This window comes from Bos javanicus, chromosome X (genome assembly GCF_032452875.1).
Source record: "Bos javanicus breed banteng chromosome X, ARS-OSU_banteng_1.0, whole genome shotgun sequence".
NCBI classification, from domain to species: domain Eukaryota; kingdom Metazoa; phylum Chordata; class Mammalia; order Artiodactyla; family Bovidae; genus Bos; species Bos javanicus.
Window position 1 is genome coordinate 92,847,094 of NC_083897.1, and position 15,177 is coordinate 92,862,270.

The 15,177-nt window shown below is 47.7% G+C and overlaps 2 protein-coding genes across 5 annotated transcripts in view; both read left to right on the forward strand.

The window, feature by feature from the left end:
• Nucleotides 1–64: 64 nt before the first annotated feature.
• On the forward strand, nucleotides 65–7,099 carry TSPYL2 (TSPY like 2). The gene is made up of 7 exons (XM_061410172.1): nucleotides 65–1,029; nucleotides 2,283–2,360; nucleotides 2,486–2,597; nucleotides 2,678–2,823; nucleotides 2,946–3,043; nucleotides 3,376–4,115; nucleotides 6,412–7,099. Exons 1-7 carry the CDS (start codon nucleotides 220–222, stop codon nucleotides 6,549–6,551), a joined length of 2,124 nt encoding a protein of 707 aa, XP_061266156.1. The 5' UTR covers nucleotides 65–219; the 3' UTR covers nucleotides 6,552–7,099.
• Nucleotides 7,100–12,094: 4,995 nt separating this feature from the next.
• The window catches only part of LOC133243374 (palmitoyltransferase ZDHHC3-like), a 60,973-nt gene continuing 57,890 nt past the window's right edge, over nucleotides 12,095–15,177 (forward strand). For 2 of the 4 annotated variants that reach the window (XR_009735060.1, XM_061410203.1), the window contains exons 1-2: nucleotides 12,095–12,353; nucleotides 12,467–12,540. The gene's annotated coding sequence lies outside the window, so the exon portion shown is untranslated. The remainder of the gene's footprint in view (nucleotides 12,354–12,466; nucleotides 12,541–15,177) is intronic. The other 2 variants (XR_009735061.1, XR_009735059.1) reach the window with 2 other exon arrangements.

Below are 15,177 nucleotides of genomic sequence, written 5' to 3' on the forward strand. Positions count from 1 at the left end.
CCGGCAGCCAATGGCGAGGCGGGACGGACCCTGGCGTCATGAGGGGGCGGGGCCTGACGATTGGCGCGGAGGGAGTACGGCAGGAGCTGTGGGAGGGAGCGCCACAGCGAGGCTGAGAGCGGAGCTGGTCGCGTGAAGCTCGGCATTTTCGCTTCAGGTGTGACGAGCAGCGGCGGCCCGGCCGAGCGCGAAGGGCCGAGCTGTGCGAACGCGGTCACCATGGACCGCGCAGATGAAGGGCCTCCGGCCAAGGCCCGCCGCCTTAGTGGCTCTGAGCCCCCTCAGAGCGAGCTGCTGCTGCCGCCGCCGCCACCTCCTCCTCCTCCTCCTCTCCTGCGCCTGCCCCTGCCTCCACCTCAGCAGCGCCCGAGGCTCCAGGAGGAAACCGAGGCGGCACAGGTGCTGGCTGACATGAGGGGGGTGGGACTGGGCCCCGCTCTGCCCCCGCCTCCGCCTTATGTCATTCTCGAGGAGGGGGGTATCCGCGCGTACTTCACCCTGGGGGCTGGGGGTCCCGGCTGGGAGCCCGCAGTCGAGTCAGGGTACGGGGAGTCGCCCCCTCTCGCGGAGAGCCTAGAAACGCTCTCTCCCTCAGAGGTTTCTGGGGAAAGCCTGGAGATTGACTTCCAGGTGACGGAGCCCAGCAGCTTTGCAGGAGAGAAGGCCCTAGAAACCTGTAGCGCAGGGGGGCGGGGGTACCAGAGGTTAGCCGGTCCAAGAGGGAGAGAAGAGACCGTCATCATCGTGGAAGATGACGACGAGGATGAAAAGGAAAGCGTGAGGAAGAGGAGGAGGAGGAGGAAGAGGAAGCCCAGGAAGGTGAAGAGGGAAAGCCCAGAGAAGAATGCTGAGAAGATAGAGTGCATCCTGCAGGCTCTGGAAAACATTCAGCTAGACCTGGAGGCGGTGAATATCAAGGCTGGCAAGGCCTTCCTCCGTCTCAAGCGCAAGTTCATCCAGATGCGGAGACCCTTCCTGGAGCGCAGAGATCTTATCATCCAGAATATCCCAGGCTTCTGGGTCAAAGCAGTATCCTTGTCATCTATACTCATGGGCCAGGAGCCCATGACCAGAATTGGGTGGGGGGCGGTGGGAGGAGGGACAGACTGGGTGAAAGGGTGTGGGGGCGGGCCCCTGTTGGAAGAATGAGGAAGTCTGGTGGAGAAGGGATGGAAGGAGTGTGGCAAAACATCAGAGAAGCTGAACTGGGGATGGTGAAGGGGGAGGGGGGGCCATTAAAACTGGACCACATATGGGAAAGGGAAAGAGAAGGAGCATAGCATTAAAAGAAAATGGATCACAGACAGTGAAAGGGGGAGGACAGAGACACACAGCAGAAAAATTGGATCAGAGATGGTAAAAGGAGGAGTGGGGAGAGGGGGACATGGAAGATAAACTGACTCAGAGACAGTGAAGAGGGAGGGGAAGGGCATACAGCAGAGAATTGGCCCAGAAAGGGTACCCAAGTCACACATGGCTGTGCATGCCTAGGTTTCTACTTAGATTCTAGTGAGACCCCAATCCTGGCTGGAGAGGAGGGGGCCAGAGCCCTGAAGAATCAGGAAAAGGGGTATCTAGGAATAGAGATTAAGAAGTTAAATGAAGGAAATAATAATAATTCACTGTTGGTGATAAGCTGATCTCTGGGGAACCATGTAACATGTTAGAAACACATGGGTTTAACATCCTAATAGAATTACATGGACACAGACACTTGACACTGTCATACATACACATCACATGATCACAGGCCCCCAGTACCCAGGCACAGTATTATGTGGCCACAGGTCCTCAGTACCCAGACCACACCATCACCTGGACACGAGCTCTCAGACAGACACACAACATTATGTGGACACATACCCATAACACCCAAATATATAACATCATGTGACAACAGGCCATCAGCAACCAGATATAGTATCATTTGGATGTGGGCCTTTAACCCCCAGACACACAATGTCTTTTGTGAACACTCAGAGACACAACATCACTTGGGTATAGACTCCCAGCACCCAAACACACAGCAGATATGAACCATGGCAGGGCCACCTAATATAGAGGTTTGATATTTTTAAACACAGGCTCTCACCACATGGTATCATGGGAATAAAAGTATGGGTCTTGTTGCATGACCTACTTGCTCCACATACATCACATGAGCACAAAAGGAATTCTGCTCCAGCCTCTCTTTTGTTCTGCCCTGCATAGCCCTGCCTGGCCTTCCTTCCCTCCTTCTCATTGAACAGTCACTCCTTGACCTAAACTGCTCCCTCCATCAGTTCCTCAACCACCCCAAAATTTCAATCTTGATCAACCAACGCGATGAAGACATTTTCCGCTACTTGACCAACCTGCAGGTCAGGCCAAAGAGATCTTTTCTACTAGGACTGGGCAAGGAATCTGGTCCTTGGAGGTGAGGGGGGATTGGGTGGGAGGGGCCACAGTGTGGTGGGAATTCCACCATTACCCCCACCCTGAGCAGGTACAGGATCTCAGACATATCTCCATGGGCTACAAAATGAAGCTATACTTCCAGACAAACCCCTACTTCACAAATATGGTGATTGTCAAGGAGTTCCAGCGCAACCGCTCAGGTAAGAGGTAGCCCCAGAGCAAATTCATCCCTCCATCTAACCTTGTCCAGTGCCCTCTCTATAGCCTCCTTTTTCCCCAGGCCGACTGGTGTCTCACTCCACCCCAATTCGCTGGCACCGGGGCCAGGAACCTCGGGCCCACAGGCACGGGAACCAGGACGCCAATCACAGCTTCTTCAGCTGGTTCTCAAACCATAGCCTCCCAGAGGCTGACAGGATTGCTGAGGTGGGGCCCCTCCTGGCATTACCAGGGAAAACCTTGCTAGGCTTACCCTTAGGTGCCTGGGGGATTGGGAGTAGCCTCTGGGACTTGTGCTCATAGCTCTCTTCCCCTGTCTCTTTCAACAGATTATCAAGAATGACCTGTGGGTTAACCCTGTGCGTTACTACATGATGGGAGAAGGGGGCTACAGAACAAGCAGAAAGAAGCAAGAAAAAGAAGAAAGGTGATGGCAGAGGGTTGATGGCTGAGAGGTGGTTTGTTAAGGGTGGGGCAAAGACTAAGCTAGTGTCACACAGTATTCATAGAGCCAACAGGGACCTTTGAGATGATCCAATCCAATATGTTTTACAAGTGGGTAAAACATATTGCCTAGAAATGGGGTGTGATTGGCTGAGGTTATGCTCTCAGGGGCAGAAATGGGACTCTCCCCACCTAGCCTCATCCCTGGGAACCCTTGTAGCCTATTGCCTCCCCTGTTACCACCTTTCAGTGTTTGTCTGCTCTGGGTACATCACCTCCCACCAACCCTATACTCAACCCCAGACTTCCCCACAGTAAAAACAAGGATGAATATGAAGTGGTGATCATGGATGACTCTGATGACTATCACATCATGGAAGACATTATTGGAGAGACCTCAGACAGTGATGGTATCACCGACAATGAGACCATTCATGACGTCAAGATCTCTGACTTCATGGAGACTACTGACTGCTTCGAGACCACTGACAACGAGATAACTGACATCAGTGAGAGCCTCTGTGACAGCGAGTGCCCTGGCCACAATGAGACCACCGACAACAATGAAAGCCCCAATGACAACGAAACCACTGATAACAATGAGAGTGCTGATGACAAGGAGAGTACCAATGACAATAGTGAGAACCCTGAAGATGACAACACTGATGAGAACGAAGAGAACCCTGATGACAACGATGAGAATGCTGATGAGAACCCCAATGGTGATGAGAACCCCAAAGATGGCAACCAAAGGAGCAATGGCAACAACCAGGACAGCAGTGACAGTGACAATGAAGGAGACAATGATGGCAGTGATATTGAAGATAATGATGGCAATGAAGGTGACAACGAAGGTAGTGATGATGATGGCAACGAAGGTGACAATGAAGGCAGTGATGATGACGACCGAGACATTGAAGACTACGAGAATTACCTTGAAGACCCTGACAAGGATCACCATAACAATACCGACCAGGATGACTATGAGGATGAAGTAGAGAACATCTCTGAAGAAGAATCGTCAGTGGAGGAAGAGGAGGAGGGCAGTGAGGAAGGTGAGCGGGACCCTTACCTTTTATGTTTTGTTTTTTTCTTTGAACCCTCATCTTTTGTCTTACCTCCTTTCTCTTCTGTCAGAGAAAATCCAGCCAGGGTCAGAGTATCAAGGCATGAGCACAATCTGCTCTTGTGGAGAAAAGAAAAAAACATTCTCAGTAAGTTTTTAAATTAAGCAAGGCCAGGAAATATTTAATTTACAAACATAACAAAACCAAAGAAACAAATTTCAGTTCTTGGTGATAGGCAGATAGGTTGTAACAGAGCACAAGACAAATGAAGCAGAGAGAAAAGATAGGAGGTAGTGGGTGGTAAATTAAGACAGGTTCACACACAGAGGGAAACAAGTGGCAAACACATTGTAATTCAGCACACTCTGTACCCAGCCCTGGCCTTCTGGGAACTCCCAGGCTTGCTTGGGGAGCTGGGGGTGAAGTGAACAGTGTGCTCAGTGATCCCAGAGGAGGGAGGAGCTAATCGTATCTCCAAGAATTAGGAAGGGGAGAACTAGAGAAAGAAAGTAACATTTGAATTGGAGGCTGCCTTCACATTAAGGAGCATTATGGGGCATTCTTGGTGGAAGGGATCACATGAAAAAGAACCTAGAAGGCTGAAAATGCATAGTCTGTTTGTCAGGGTTTACCAAGTTGTCTTCTAAAGACCCTTCACCAAAAGGTTCAGTGGTCAAATATATTGGGGAAATACTGCATACAATAATGTCCTTATGTAGAGTCACATGTACATTGGCACCTGAAAGGCTCTGATAAATCCTACTCTAAGAAACCTATTTAAACATTGTGGAAGTCAGCATTTCCCAAACATTGATCACAGAAGCCATTGTTCACTGTCCACCAAAAAAAGCATTTTGGGAAATGCTGAGGAAGGGTTGCACATGGAGGGTTGAGGGAGAAAGCAGTATTTAAGGTAACTGCCATGTTTGGTTCTGGCCTGGATGACTGGCCAAAGGAAGCACCATTTCATGAGATGGGGAATGGCATGGCAGTATGATTGGTGGGATGCAGAGAAGAACATGGAGTTGGAAGGGCTTGTTGGACACAGGTACAGGTGTCTGAGAGGCAGGTGGTTAGTGGTATGTCTGGGAAGTCAGAAATTGTAAAGAAAGGAGGTAGGTAACAAGCCAGGGCAGAATCCTATATCTGGATTCTGGGGCCAGTTAATGTTAATTGGGTCCAATTAACATTAATGAAGTGTTTACTATGTGCCAGACACTGTACTAAGGCTTTTCTTGCTTTAAGTAATTTAATTCTCACAGCAACTCTTAAGAAGTAGGTACTATTATCCTCCTTTTATAGATGGGGAAACTGAGACTCTGAGAGGGTAGAGTTAGGAGGAGAAGTAGGTCATGGAACATTCTGAGAAGGAAGGAATTGTCAGCAGTGTCCAGTGGTCCTGAAAGGACAAGTAAAATGAGGGCCGGGATGTGTTCGTTGTATTAGCAGCTGAATAGATCATCTGTGACCTTGGGAAGAGTAGTTTCAGTGGCTAGGTAGGGGTAGAACCAGACCACAATAGGAAGGGGAAGGGATGAGCAGGGGTTAAGGTAATAAAATCAAACCTTGGCTAAGAAGTAGATGGCAGAAGGCAGGCAAGGGGTATGTTTGAGCTTGGCTGTAGGCAGGCAAATAGAGGAGAGGCAGCCCCGTGGGGGAGGTAGAAGGAGCAGGAGGACCAGCCACTCCTGGGAGTTTTGGCCATGGTATCCCTGGCAAACTTCCATTGAGGGCACCAAGAAAGGAGGAGTTGAATAAGTGAGTAGATTTAATCTAGACATATTTTTAGGTAGGGAAACTGAGGGAATTGCCGGCCTCATCCCCTCCTACTCAGTGGCATCTCCTTTCAGAAAAGGGGAGGCAGAGTTATCTGCACAACCCTAGTGTGGGAGCAGGGGTGGGGAATTGGGCCAAAGAAGACAGGCCTATTTGAATCACACCAGGGAAAAAGAGGGAGCAGCCTCTGGATGAATAGAAGGTTTATTCAGCTGAAGTCAGAGCTCAGGAAGAGACACACACATTGCATACACTGGGAGAAAAAGCTACTTTCAGAGATGTGTCAATTAGGACAGGGGCAGCCCACCCTGCCTTCCTGCTTTCCTCCCACTGCCCCTTACTCTCACACACATACTTGGCTGCTTGTTCCAAGCAGAGGTGCTTGATGAGTGATCCCAGGCCCCCCAAAACCTGACTGTGGGCTCTGTTCCCTGTGAAGAGTGATATCTACCCGTCCATCTAACCACCCTCTTCCATTTTCCCTTCCTTGATTCTCTGTCCTGTGCAGGCAGTGAGCAAGGTGAGAACAGCAACGAGGAAGGAATCGAAGACGACTCAGGAGAAGACTCAGAAGACTCCGACATGGAGAAGGTGCTTCAGGTCCAAAACCCTTGGGCCATCCCTGGAAAGAGGGGCCAAATGGGATAAACGTCTTACCCCTTCAGGGGCTGCTTCTCTATTTCCTTCTCCCCCTGCCCCATTTGCCCTCCCTATCAGCTAGGGCCGAGCGGCCCCGCATTGCACTTCTGGGGGGTGATTGACTTCGTACACGGGTTTAAAGTTTATTTTTATGGTTTAGTAATTGAGAAATTCTTATTTTGGGGGGAGGGAATGGGGGCTTCCCCCTTCCTTTTAGCCCTCCTCCCCCGCAGGCTTCTGTGTGCTGCTAAATGTATTATTGTGATGCTTTGGTCAGGGCCCCTCTATCCCCCTCCTCGTGCTGTGTGGAGTGGACACCCTTAATCCCGAAGCGGGGAGGGCTGCTGTGGCCTTGGGGGGCTCTGCTGCCACCCTGTTCTCCCAAGTCTCTCTCTTTTCCTCCACCCCTCGCCTTTCCCAGCTGCGCCCGCTAGCCCGCCTCGGTGTCTATGCAAGGCCGCTTCGCCATTGCGGTATTCCTGTCCCCCTCCCCCAGAAGTCCCGCCTCGTTCCCTCTGGACCCTGGTAATCCTAATAAAAGTGTGAGCAAATTCAAAGTGCTGTTTCGAGTCTTTTGTCCCACTCGGTGCGCGGTCCCCAGCAGCCAGTCTCCGTTCCCACAGGCCCGCAAGTAGGCGCCTCGTCTATGCAGGGGCCAGGAAGATGGTAGTTGCTGGGGGTGGGGGTGCCTGGCTAGGGGCGAGCTCCTCCCAACCGCAGAGATGTTGCGTCAGGTCAATGCGGACCATCCTGACCAATGGCAGGGCGAGGCTGAGGGAGCCCCTCCCTCTCCCGGAGGCCGCAGTAGACCCAGGCAGGTAGCTAACAGCTTCCCACGCCTTCCCCTCCGCGCATGCGCACAGAAACGCCCTGCGCTCTGGAACATTTTATTCAGTGATCTTTTTATTTATCGTGCGTCAAACCTTTCCTCGGGCCTAGTATGAGCTGGGAGAGGGGGAGCTAGAGGAATCCATTTTTTTCATTCGCATGTAGTGAAATAAAAATGATATCAGTTAGGATTTAATCCAGTAATGCATAAGTGCTCTCTCAGGAAGAAGGTGCATGATCTCTGGGGCTGTACCTGGGAGAGAAGGCAAGAAAAGAGAGCCCTGGCTGGGGAGTTTGCATACAGAGAAAAGCAGGGCTTTCTGGTGGCTCAGTCGGTAAAAAATCTGCCTGCTATGCGGGAGACCAGGTTGGATCCCTGGGTGGGAAAGATCCCCTGGAGAAGGGAATGGCTACCCACTCCAATATTCTTACTTGGAGAATTCCATGGACAGAGGAGCCTGGCGGGCTACAGTCCATGGAGTCGGAAAAGGTCGGACACGACTGAGCGACTAACACTTTAACTACTTTTCAAAGGAAGAGAAAAGGAAAATTACTATGTAGCTATGTTCTTGCCTGGAGAATCCCAGAGACGGGGGAGCCTTGTGGGCTGCCGTCTCTGGGGTCGCGCAGAGTCGGACACAACTGATGCGACTTAACAGCAGCAGCAGTGGGGGCAGGGCGGGAACGGTCAGGAGTCGGACGTCTGAAAGACAGGCTTTATCTGGGAGATATCTAAGGAAAGGCCCAATGGCTTTACGTTTTGGATACAGAAAATTTATTCCCACGAACACCACAGAAACCTCCCAGATTCTTTATGAATCATAATAACTTACGCAGAGATCCCAGACATCTGGGTATGTCTTCTGCCATATACCTCCCGAACTTATGGCACCCCACTCCAGTACTTTGTCTGGAAAATCCCATGGATGGGAGGAGCCTAGTAGGCTGCAGTCCATGGGGTCGCTAAGAGTCGGACACGACTGAGAGACTTCACTTTAACTTTTCACTTTCATGCGTTGGAGAAGGAAATGGAAATCCACTCCAGTATTCTTGCCTGGAGAATCCCAGGGACGGGGAGCCTGGTGGCTGCCGTCTATGGGGTCACACAGAGTTGGACACTACTGAAGTGACTTAGCAGCAACAGCAGCTCTTATTTTGGGGAAGGCTTCAGAAGGTTTGATTTGTGTTTTACATCATGCCCTCTGCTGGCTAGCAGGAGCATTGATTTGAGGGAGGGAGAGCAGTGAGGAAGTTGATGCTATACCTAAGGTGAGAATGGCGTGATGGGGAAGGATACGGGAGATTTTTAAAATATTATCTTTTGGAAGTTTTAGATTTACAAAATCATTGCAAAGATAATACAGAGAGTGTCCCTATACCCTACCAGTATACCTTACCAGTTCCCCCTATTGTTAACATCTTACATTTGTACGATATGTCTGTCACAATTAATGAACAAATATCAAAACATTATTAACAAAAGTCCATATTTCCTTAGTTTTCACTAAATTTTCTTTTTCTGTTCCAGGATGCCATCTAGGACACATTACATTTAGTCATCATGTCTCCATAGGCTCCTCTTGGCTGTGACAGTTTCTCAGATTTTTCTCATTTTTGATGACTTGGAGTCATCAACATTTGAGGAATACTAGTCAGGTATTTTGCAGGATGTCCCTCAATTGGGATTTGTCTAGTATTTTCCTCATGATTAGACAGGAGTTATGGGTTTGGGAAAGGAGGATCATAGAAATAAAGTACCAGTCTCTTTGTATCATATCAAAGGTACATGCTATCAATATGTGTTATCACTGTTGATGTTAACTTGACCACCTGGCTGAGGTAGTGTATGTCAGGTTTTTCCACTGTAAAGTCATTCCATTCCCCCACCTTCCATACTGTATTCTCTGGAAGGAAGCCACTAAGCATAGCCCGTGCTTAGGGAGTGGGGAGTTATCCTCCAACTTCTTGATGGGGAAGTATCTACATAAATTAATTGGAATTCTCCTGCACAAAAAATGTGTGTATTCTATGAGTGCTTTTAAGATGCTAGAATCAACAGGCTCTAAGTATAGAAAAAGAGGGATTGAGAGAAGTCAGAGATGACTGCCAGGTTGCTGTGGGACCTCCTGTGAAATGGTTAGAATACTAGATCTTGGATATACTCCAGATTGTGATAAATGTTTTGGGGAAAGCATGGAAGCTTGGATGCCTCTGGTTCTAACCTGGGACCACACTATCAGAAGTGGGTAGAGGAGACTCTGGCCCAGAAAGGGGAACATCTTGCCCCAGGGCCAAAGCTGAGAGTACAGGATGCTGAGTCAAGGCATCTTGGGCAAAGGAAAGAAACACCTATGTGCAGTATCTGGAGTCAGTCCTAATGAGCATGTGATGAAGTGGAGGGGAGGGGAAAGCAGCAGGGGCAAAGGACCTGGAGAAAGATAGCCTGGGTATCCTTGCCTGAGTCTACTCTGGCACACAATGTGACTCCCTCACCCTCTCTAGAGGGTCTCAGTTTTCCCATCTACAGACAGACTAATTGTGCTGGGGGATCAGCCCAGGAGAAGCAACCAGCCTAAGATCCCAAATGGAGTCTAGTCTTAAAGCAAACCTCTGAAGTTTGCTAAATTAAATTCCTAGCCTCTCATCCTGGCTCCTCTTTACTCACCCTGTCAGAAACGGCCTCTGACTTCAGAGACACTGTTAGGACCCAATTATTGGTCCTAATTATGTTAATTAGTATATTAATTCTAATAGTATATTAATATACTGTAGTATATTAGTATTACTATAATATATTAATTCTATTAATATACTATTAATTATTAATATATTAGTATATTAATTCTAATATACTTGGCCAGGATGCTCATGTCCTGGACTGAGGCATGGGAGAAGAAAATGTTCTTTGTCTAGGGTGACATCTTTTCCCTATGCCCTCACTCCTCAGTGTGTGGTGTGGCTTCAGTTCTGCCCAGTCTGGTCCTCCAAAAGGGAGGACTGTTCTAGAAGCCCTTAAGGTCACATCCAACTCCAGAATATAGTCTTTGCTGAAGACCAATGAAGACAGGTCCATCTGCTGGGACCCCAAACAGAAACCAGGAGGAGAGTGAGGAACTGTAGATCCAATGTGCCCCAGGGCTTGTTCCCATGCTGAAGCTACTTGTCTTTATATCCATCACAACTCACCCTACTCCCCTGAAGCCTGGAGCAACTTCCTGAGGGTGAGGTTCCCAGGACTTCCTAGGACCAGACCTTTAAAGTGCCACCCACTTCTGTGACTAAAAGTAGATTGGCAGGGACAAAACTAAATTCAGGAAACTAGATCCCTCCTTCTTTGGTGACCAAAAAGGCCATCAGTGGCTCCCGTGGTTGGGAATGTGGAGGATGGTTAGGGAAGCATCCTATTTTTCATTCCATAAACATTTATTGAGCACATGCTGTGTGCCTGATAGAAACTCAGTGATAAGAATACAGCAAGGGAACATGAATAGACCAAGTTTTTGTCCCCCTGGAGCACAAAGTTGAAACAAGTGTTCATAACCATTTTTGGGTGCTATGGATCTGCTTGGTGATCTGGTGAAGCCTATGCATCTTTTCTCAGAAAACAATATCTTTTGAATGCATAAAATAAAATAATTAGAGCCATAAAATATTGAGTATATTTAAATATTGTTATTAAAATATGGAAAAACAAATATGTGTTTTTGCTCATTAACCCATTCAATCACAAGATCTAATGGACAGTCTAATGACAAATATGCTTTTGAGATAGAGATGAGATTATATACTTCAAGAAATGTGCAACATCTATAATATGACATGAAAATCTCTGTGATTTCTATTAGTGATGGAGTCACAGGTACTATTACTACTATGGTGAGTTACATTCTTTGCTGAAAAGATGCTAAATTTCAATCACAGGAGAGTGGGAAAAAAAAATTTTCCCCCATCCAAATTTAGGAACCACTCTAAACCCTGTCCCAGCTGGACTGGAGTGAGGTTTGTGAACCCAAATTAAGAAACCCTAATAATAGGAAGGGCCTTCCTGTATCTCCTTCCTTCTTAAACCCTTTTCGTCTGGAGGACAGAAGCCGGGGGTTTTACTCTGGGTCGTACTGCTGTGTGACCTTAAGTCAATCAGTTTGCCTCTGTGAGCCAAAGTTCCCTAAATCTGAAACAACGGCAAAGGCAAGAATTGGGACGGGAGACCTTAATTATTTATGCTCCAGGCAACTAATTTATGTTCTCTCATTGAATCGCCTATTGAATGGATGGCATTTTCAGGTAAGATTTTAAAAATTATCTTCCCATTTCACAGATGGTTAAGCTGAGGCTCTGAATGAGGTTGTCTCTTGACCAATGTCTTAATCAGCAAGTAGCGGGGGCTGGTGGATGACTGGCCAGACGCCTATAACCACCTTATCCTCCAGGGATAAAACTGGGAACTACTTTCACTTTGAGCGAGAAAAACCTGGCTCAGAAATGCCTGCAGGTTAGCGGAGCGGTGGTTTACGGAGAATAAAACGTCAAAAAGCTGCGTATCTCAGATTTCCAGTGACTCGCGCCAGGCCTCACTTTGGGCTTCGCGCCTGCGTGCTCCCAACCAACCGCCCAAAGATGTGTCGAACCGACTGGCAAAGAGCGATGACGATCGTACTCCTGGCCAATCCTATTAAAGAATGGGCTTGTCTCATAAACCAATCAAAGACCCCCAGAGGGGCGGGTTTTCTTGGGCTTGGATCCTAGCTGGGGGTGGGGGGCGGTAAAAATAAAGTGTTTCCACCTCCAGCCAATCCCAGGGAAGACAGGACGGCACTCCTCCAATAGGATCCTGGAGCCGTCGGTAGCAGTGGCGGCCTGAGACCACCCCTAGCGCTCTGGCAGGCGGGAGGGACGCATCCGGTGCATTCGCGAGATCCAGTTGCCGGCACCTGGAATCTGCTTGCGCGAGGCAGTGGCGGCACCGACGGCCCGAGGTTCCCGGTGAGACTCTGTAAAGACTGGGGGTAGGGGACGCGGGGGGAAAGATGCCCAGCCGGAGCGCGTGAGAGGTTGGACCTGGGCGAGCTTTTATCCCGGCGGCCTCTCAACCCTAGGTCACCAGGTTGCGGAGGATCGTGCGGGTAGCAAAAGGAAGGCGAGTGCTCCTGCGGCCCCAGACAGCAACCAGGTGAGTACCCTGCGGAGCCCACCCCCATGCCCGCCCTCCGCGCTCCCCTCATTTCTGTCTCTTGGTAAACGGTGTACTTTGCAGGTCTGCAGCTCACGTGATTGTCTGCTTGCTTGTCTGAAAGTCTCCGTCTCTCTCTGCCCACTCCACTCCCCCTTCCTCTGTGTCTATCCCCACCTTTCTGTCTGCCTTTACCTTTCTGTCTGGCTCCCTCTCTGAGACATAGGAGACCACTCAGACCTACAAGGCTGAATCCTGATCCAGCCAGTAAAAACTAGCTGTAAAACCTCGAGCCCCATCCAGCTGGGCCTCAGTTTTCTCATCTGTCAAATGGGAGTCTAATATTCTCCTGAGACAATACATGTGCCTCACTTTGCCCTGCTACTGGCCCCTAGAAAAGTGTCAATAAATAATAACTGTTATGATTGAAAAGAATATAGTCTCTCTTGGCCTTTGCCTTTATTTTTTCCTGTCTCTGACCCTCCCCCCACCCCAATTGGTTCTTCTTTGTGAATGTTTCTTTCTCTGTTATTGCTTTTCCTCTTTCTGCCTCTTTCCCATCCCGAAGCAGGTTAGAGGTACATTGTTTATAGCAATGAGCTTGGCCTAAGAGTGCCTATCAGCTTAGTCTGGGGCACTTGTCTGTTCTGTGGGTAAAAAAAACGGAGCCTGGCCTTAGGCTGCTTCTGGCCTCATTGAGGAGACAACCCTCTTTGTTCCCCAGCTACTGTGTTAAACACGTGAGACCTACCCCCGTAGGGTGGGGAGCAGCTTAGATGAAAAAGTGAGTCAGGTTCCTATCCTGTATCATGTTAGTTACTACAAGAAAACCAGAGACCAGGGGTCTTCTCATTACAGCCCCAGAGTTGACCAGGTGTCTGGAACTCACCTTCCGTCATCAGCAAAATCCCCTTCACTCTCACCCTAGTGTCTGAATAGTCCTGTTGGTTTTTTTGCCTTGCCTTAGTGGTTCGCATACCTTTTGGACATAGCACTCCATTTTTATAATGTACATTTTGAAATATTTCCTTCACTGTTCTGAACTGAAGTGCATAGATAATAGAATCTGTCTACACACATAATTCCCCTCAAAACCAATATAGTGTCCTAATTGGATATAAGGGAGAAGTAAAGGAAAAATAATTTATAATAAAGCAATATATATTTCGTTATCTTTTTTTCTTTTAAAATATATATTTCAATATGTAAAGGCTGGGATATAATTCCACCAGAAGACATAATGGAGTGGTCTTGAACATAATGGAGTGGTCTTGAACATATAATCCTTGTACCTGGGAGTGTGACAGCTACACTGTGACTCAGAAACCATGGATAGGGTGATGTGATTTTCCTAGATGATGAGTAGTTCTTCATAAGGTTCTAAACAAAACAAAGTGCAATCTTCCCTCAATTTATATGGTTGTTGAATTACTGGAAAAGTCATTATATATTAAAATCCATGATCTGGCTCCCACAAGCTCTCTGATCTTATCTCCTATGACTCTCCCCACTTACTCCCTCTCTTTCACCCATCCTGACCTCCTCTAGGCTACTTGAACATATTAGGCACACATCCACCTCAGGAGGTTGAACTGGGCCATCCCTTGTACTTAGAATGCGCCCCCCTCCAATATCCACAAAGCTCATGCCCTCACCTCCTTCAGGCCTCTACTCAGATGTCACTTTCTCAATGAGGCCTACCCTGACCTTCATATTTAAAATTGTAGCACTCCCCTAGCACGTACCCTGCTCTGTTTTTTCCATAGTGCTTCTCACCCTCTTACATAACATAATTTACATCTTTATTATGTTTGTTGTTTATTGTCTGACTCTCCCACTCAATTGTAAACTCCAGAAGGGCAGACATGGTTGGTTTGTTTTGTGTCCTGATGTATCCCTATTACCTGAAACAATGCTTGGACATAGTAGTCTCTCAATAAATGTTTATTGAATGAATGAATGAACGAACAGGTTTTTCACCTATGTGATTGTCTGATGGAACATTCTAAAGTTGTATGGGATGCGTTATGATTGTTAGCCATGTGGAGCTGTTTTGTGCATTGCAGAATGCTGAGCATCCCTGGTCAGTGCCCACTGAATGTCACAAGTAATCTCCAATTATTGTGACAGTCAAAAATGCTCCCAAAACACCCCTTGCCTGTCTGTTCAGTCCCTCACTGAGAACAACTACTTGAACAGAAATTTGGCTTTTCCCTGAGCACTCTGTTCCCCCAGCAGCACCCTCATACCCCTCTTGCCAGGAGATTAGGACATGAGAGTAGGTGTCCTCACTCTATATGTCCTTTCCAGACATTTTTTCTCCCTCCTCCTTAAGCATTCTATTTTTTTTAGAATTAAAACCTTCTTATTTTTAAATAATTTCAGACTTTTTAAAAGTTATAAAAACAATACAAAGAATCCCCATATATCCTTCACTTAGATTCCCCAAATGTTAAGAAATTATATAACTACATTTCAATTATCAAAATTAGGAAATGAACAATGGTACAATACTCTTAATGAAAGTATAGAACCTATTTGAATTTCATCATTTTTTCCACTACTATAATTTTTCTATTCTAGGGTCAGATTCAGGATTCCACATTGTGTTTAGCTGTCATATCACCTTAGGCACTT

Bases quoted from the DNA above. Each gene is read 5' to 3' on its own strand.
- TSPYL2 (XM_061410172.1), top strand. From the start codon at position 220: ATGGACCGCGCAGATGAAGGGCCTCCGGCCAAGGCCCGCCGCCTTAGT. The intron at 1,030-2,282 runs GTATCCTTGTCA...TCCCTCCATCAG, and splicing joins CAGGCTTCTGGGTCAAAGCA to TTCCTCAACCACCCCAAAAT. The intron at 2,361-2,485 runs GTCAGGCCAAAG...CACCCTGAGCAG, and splicing joins GCTACTTGACCAACCTGCAG to GTACAGGATCTCAGACATAT.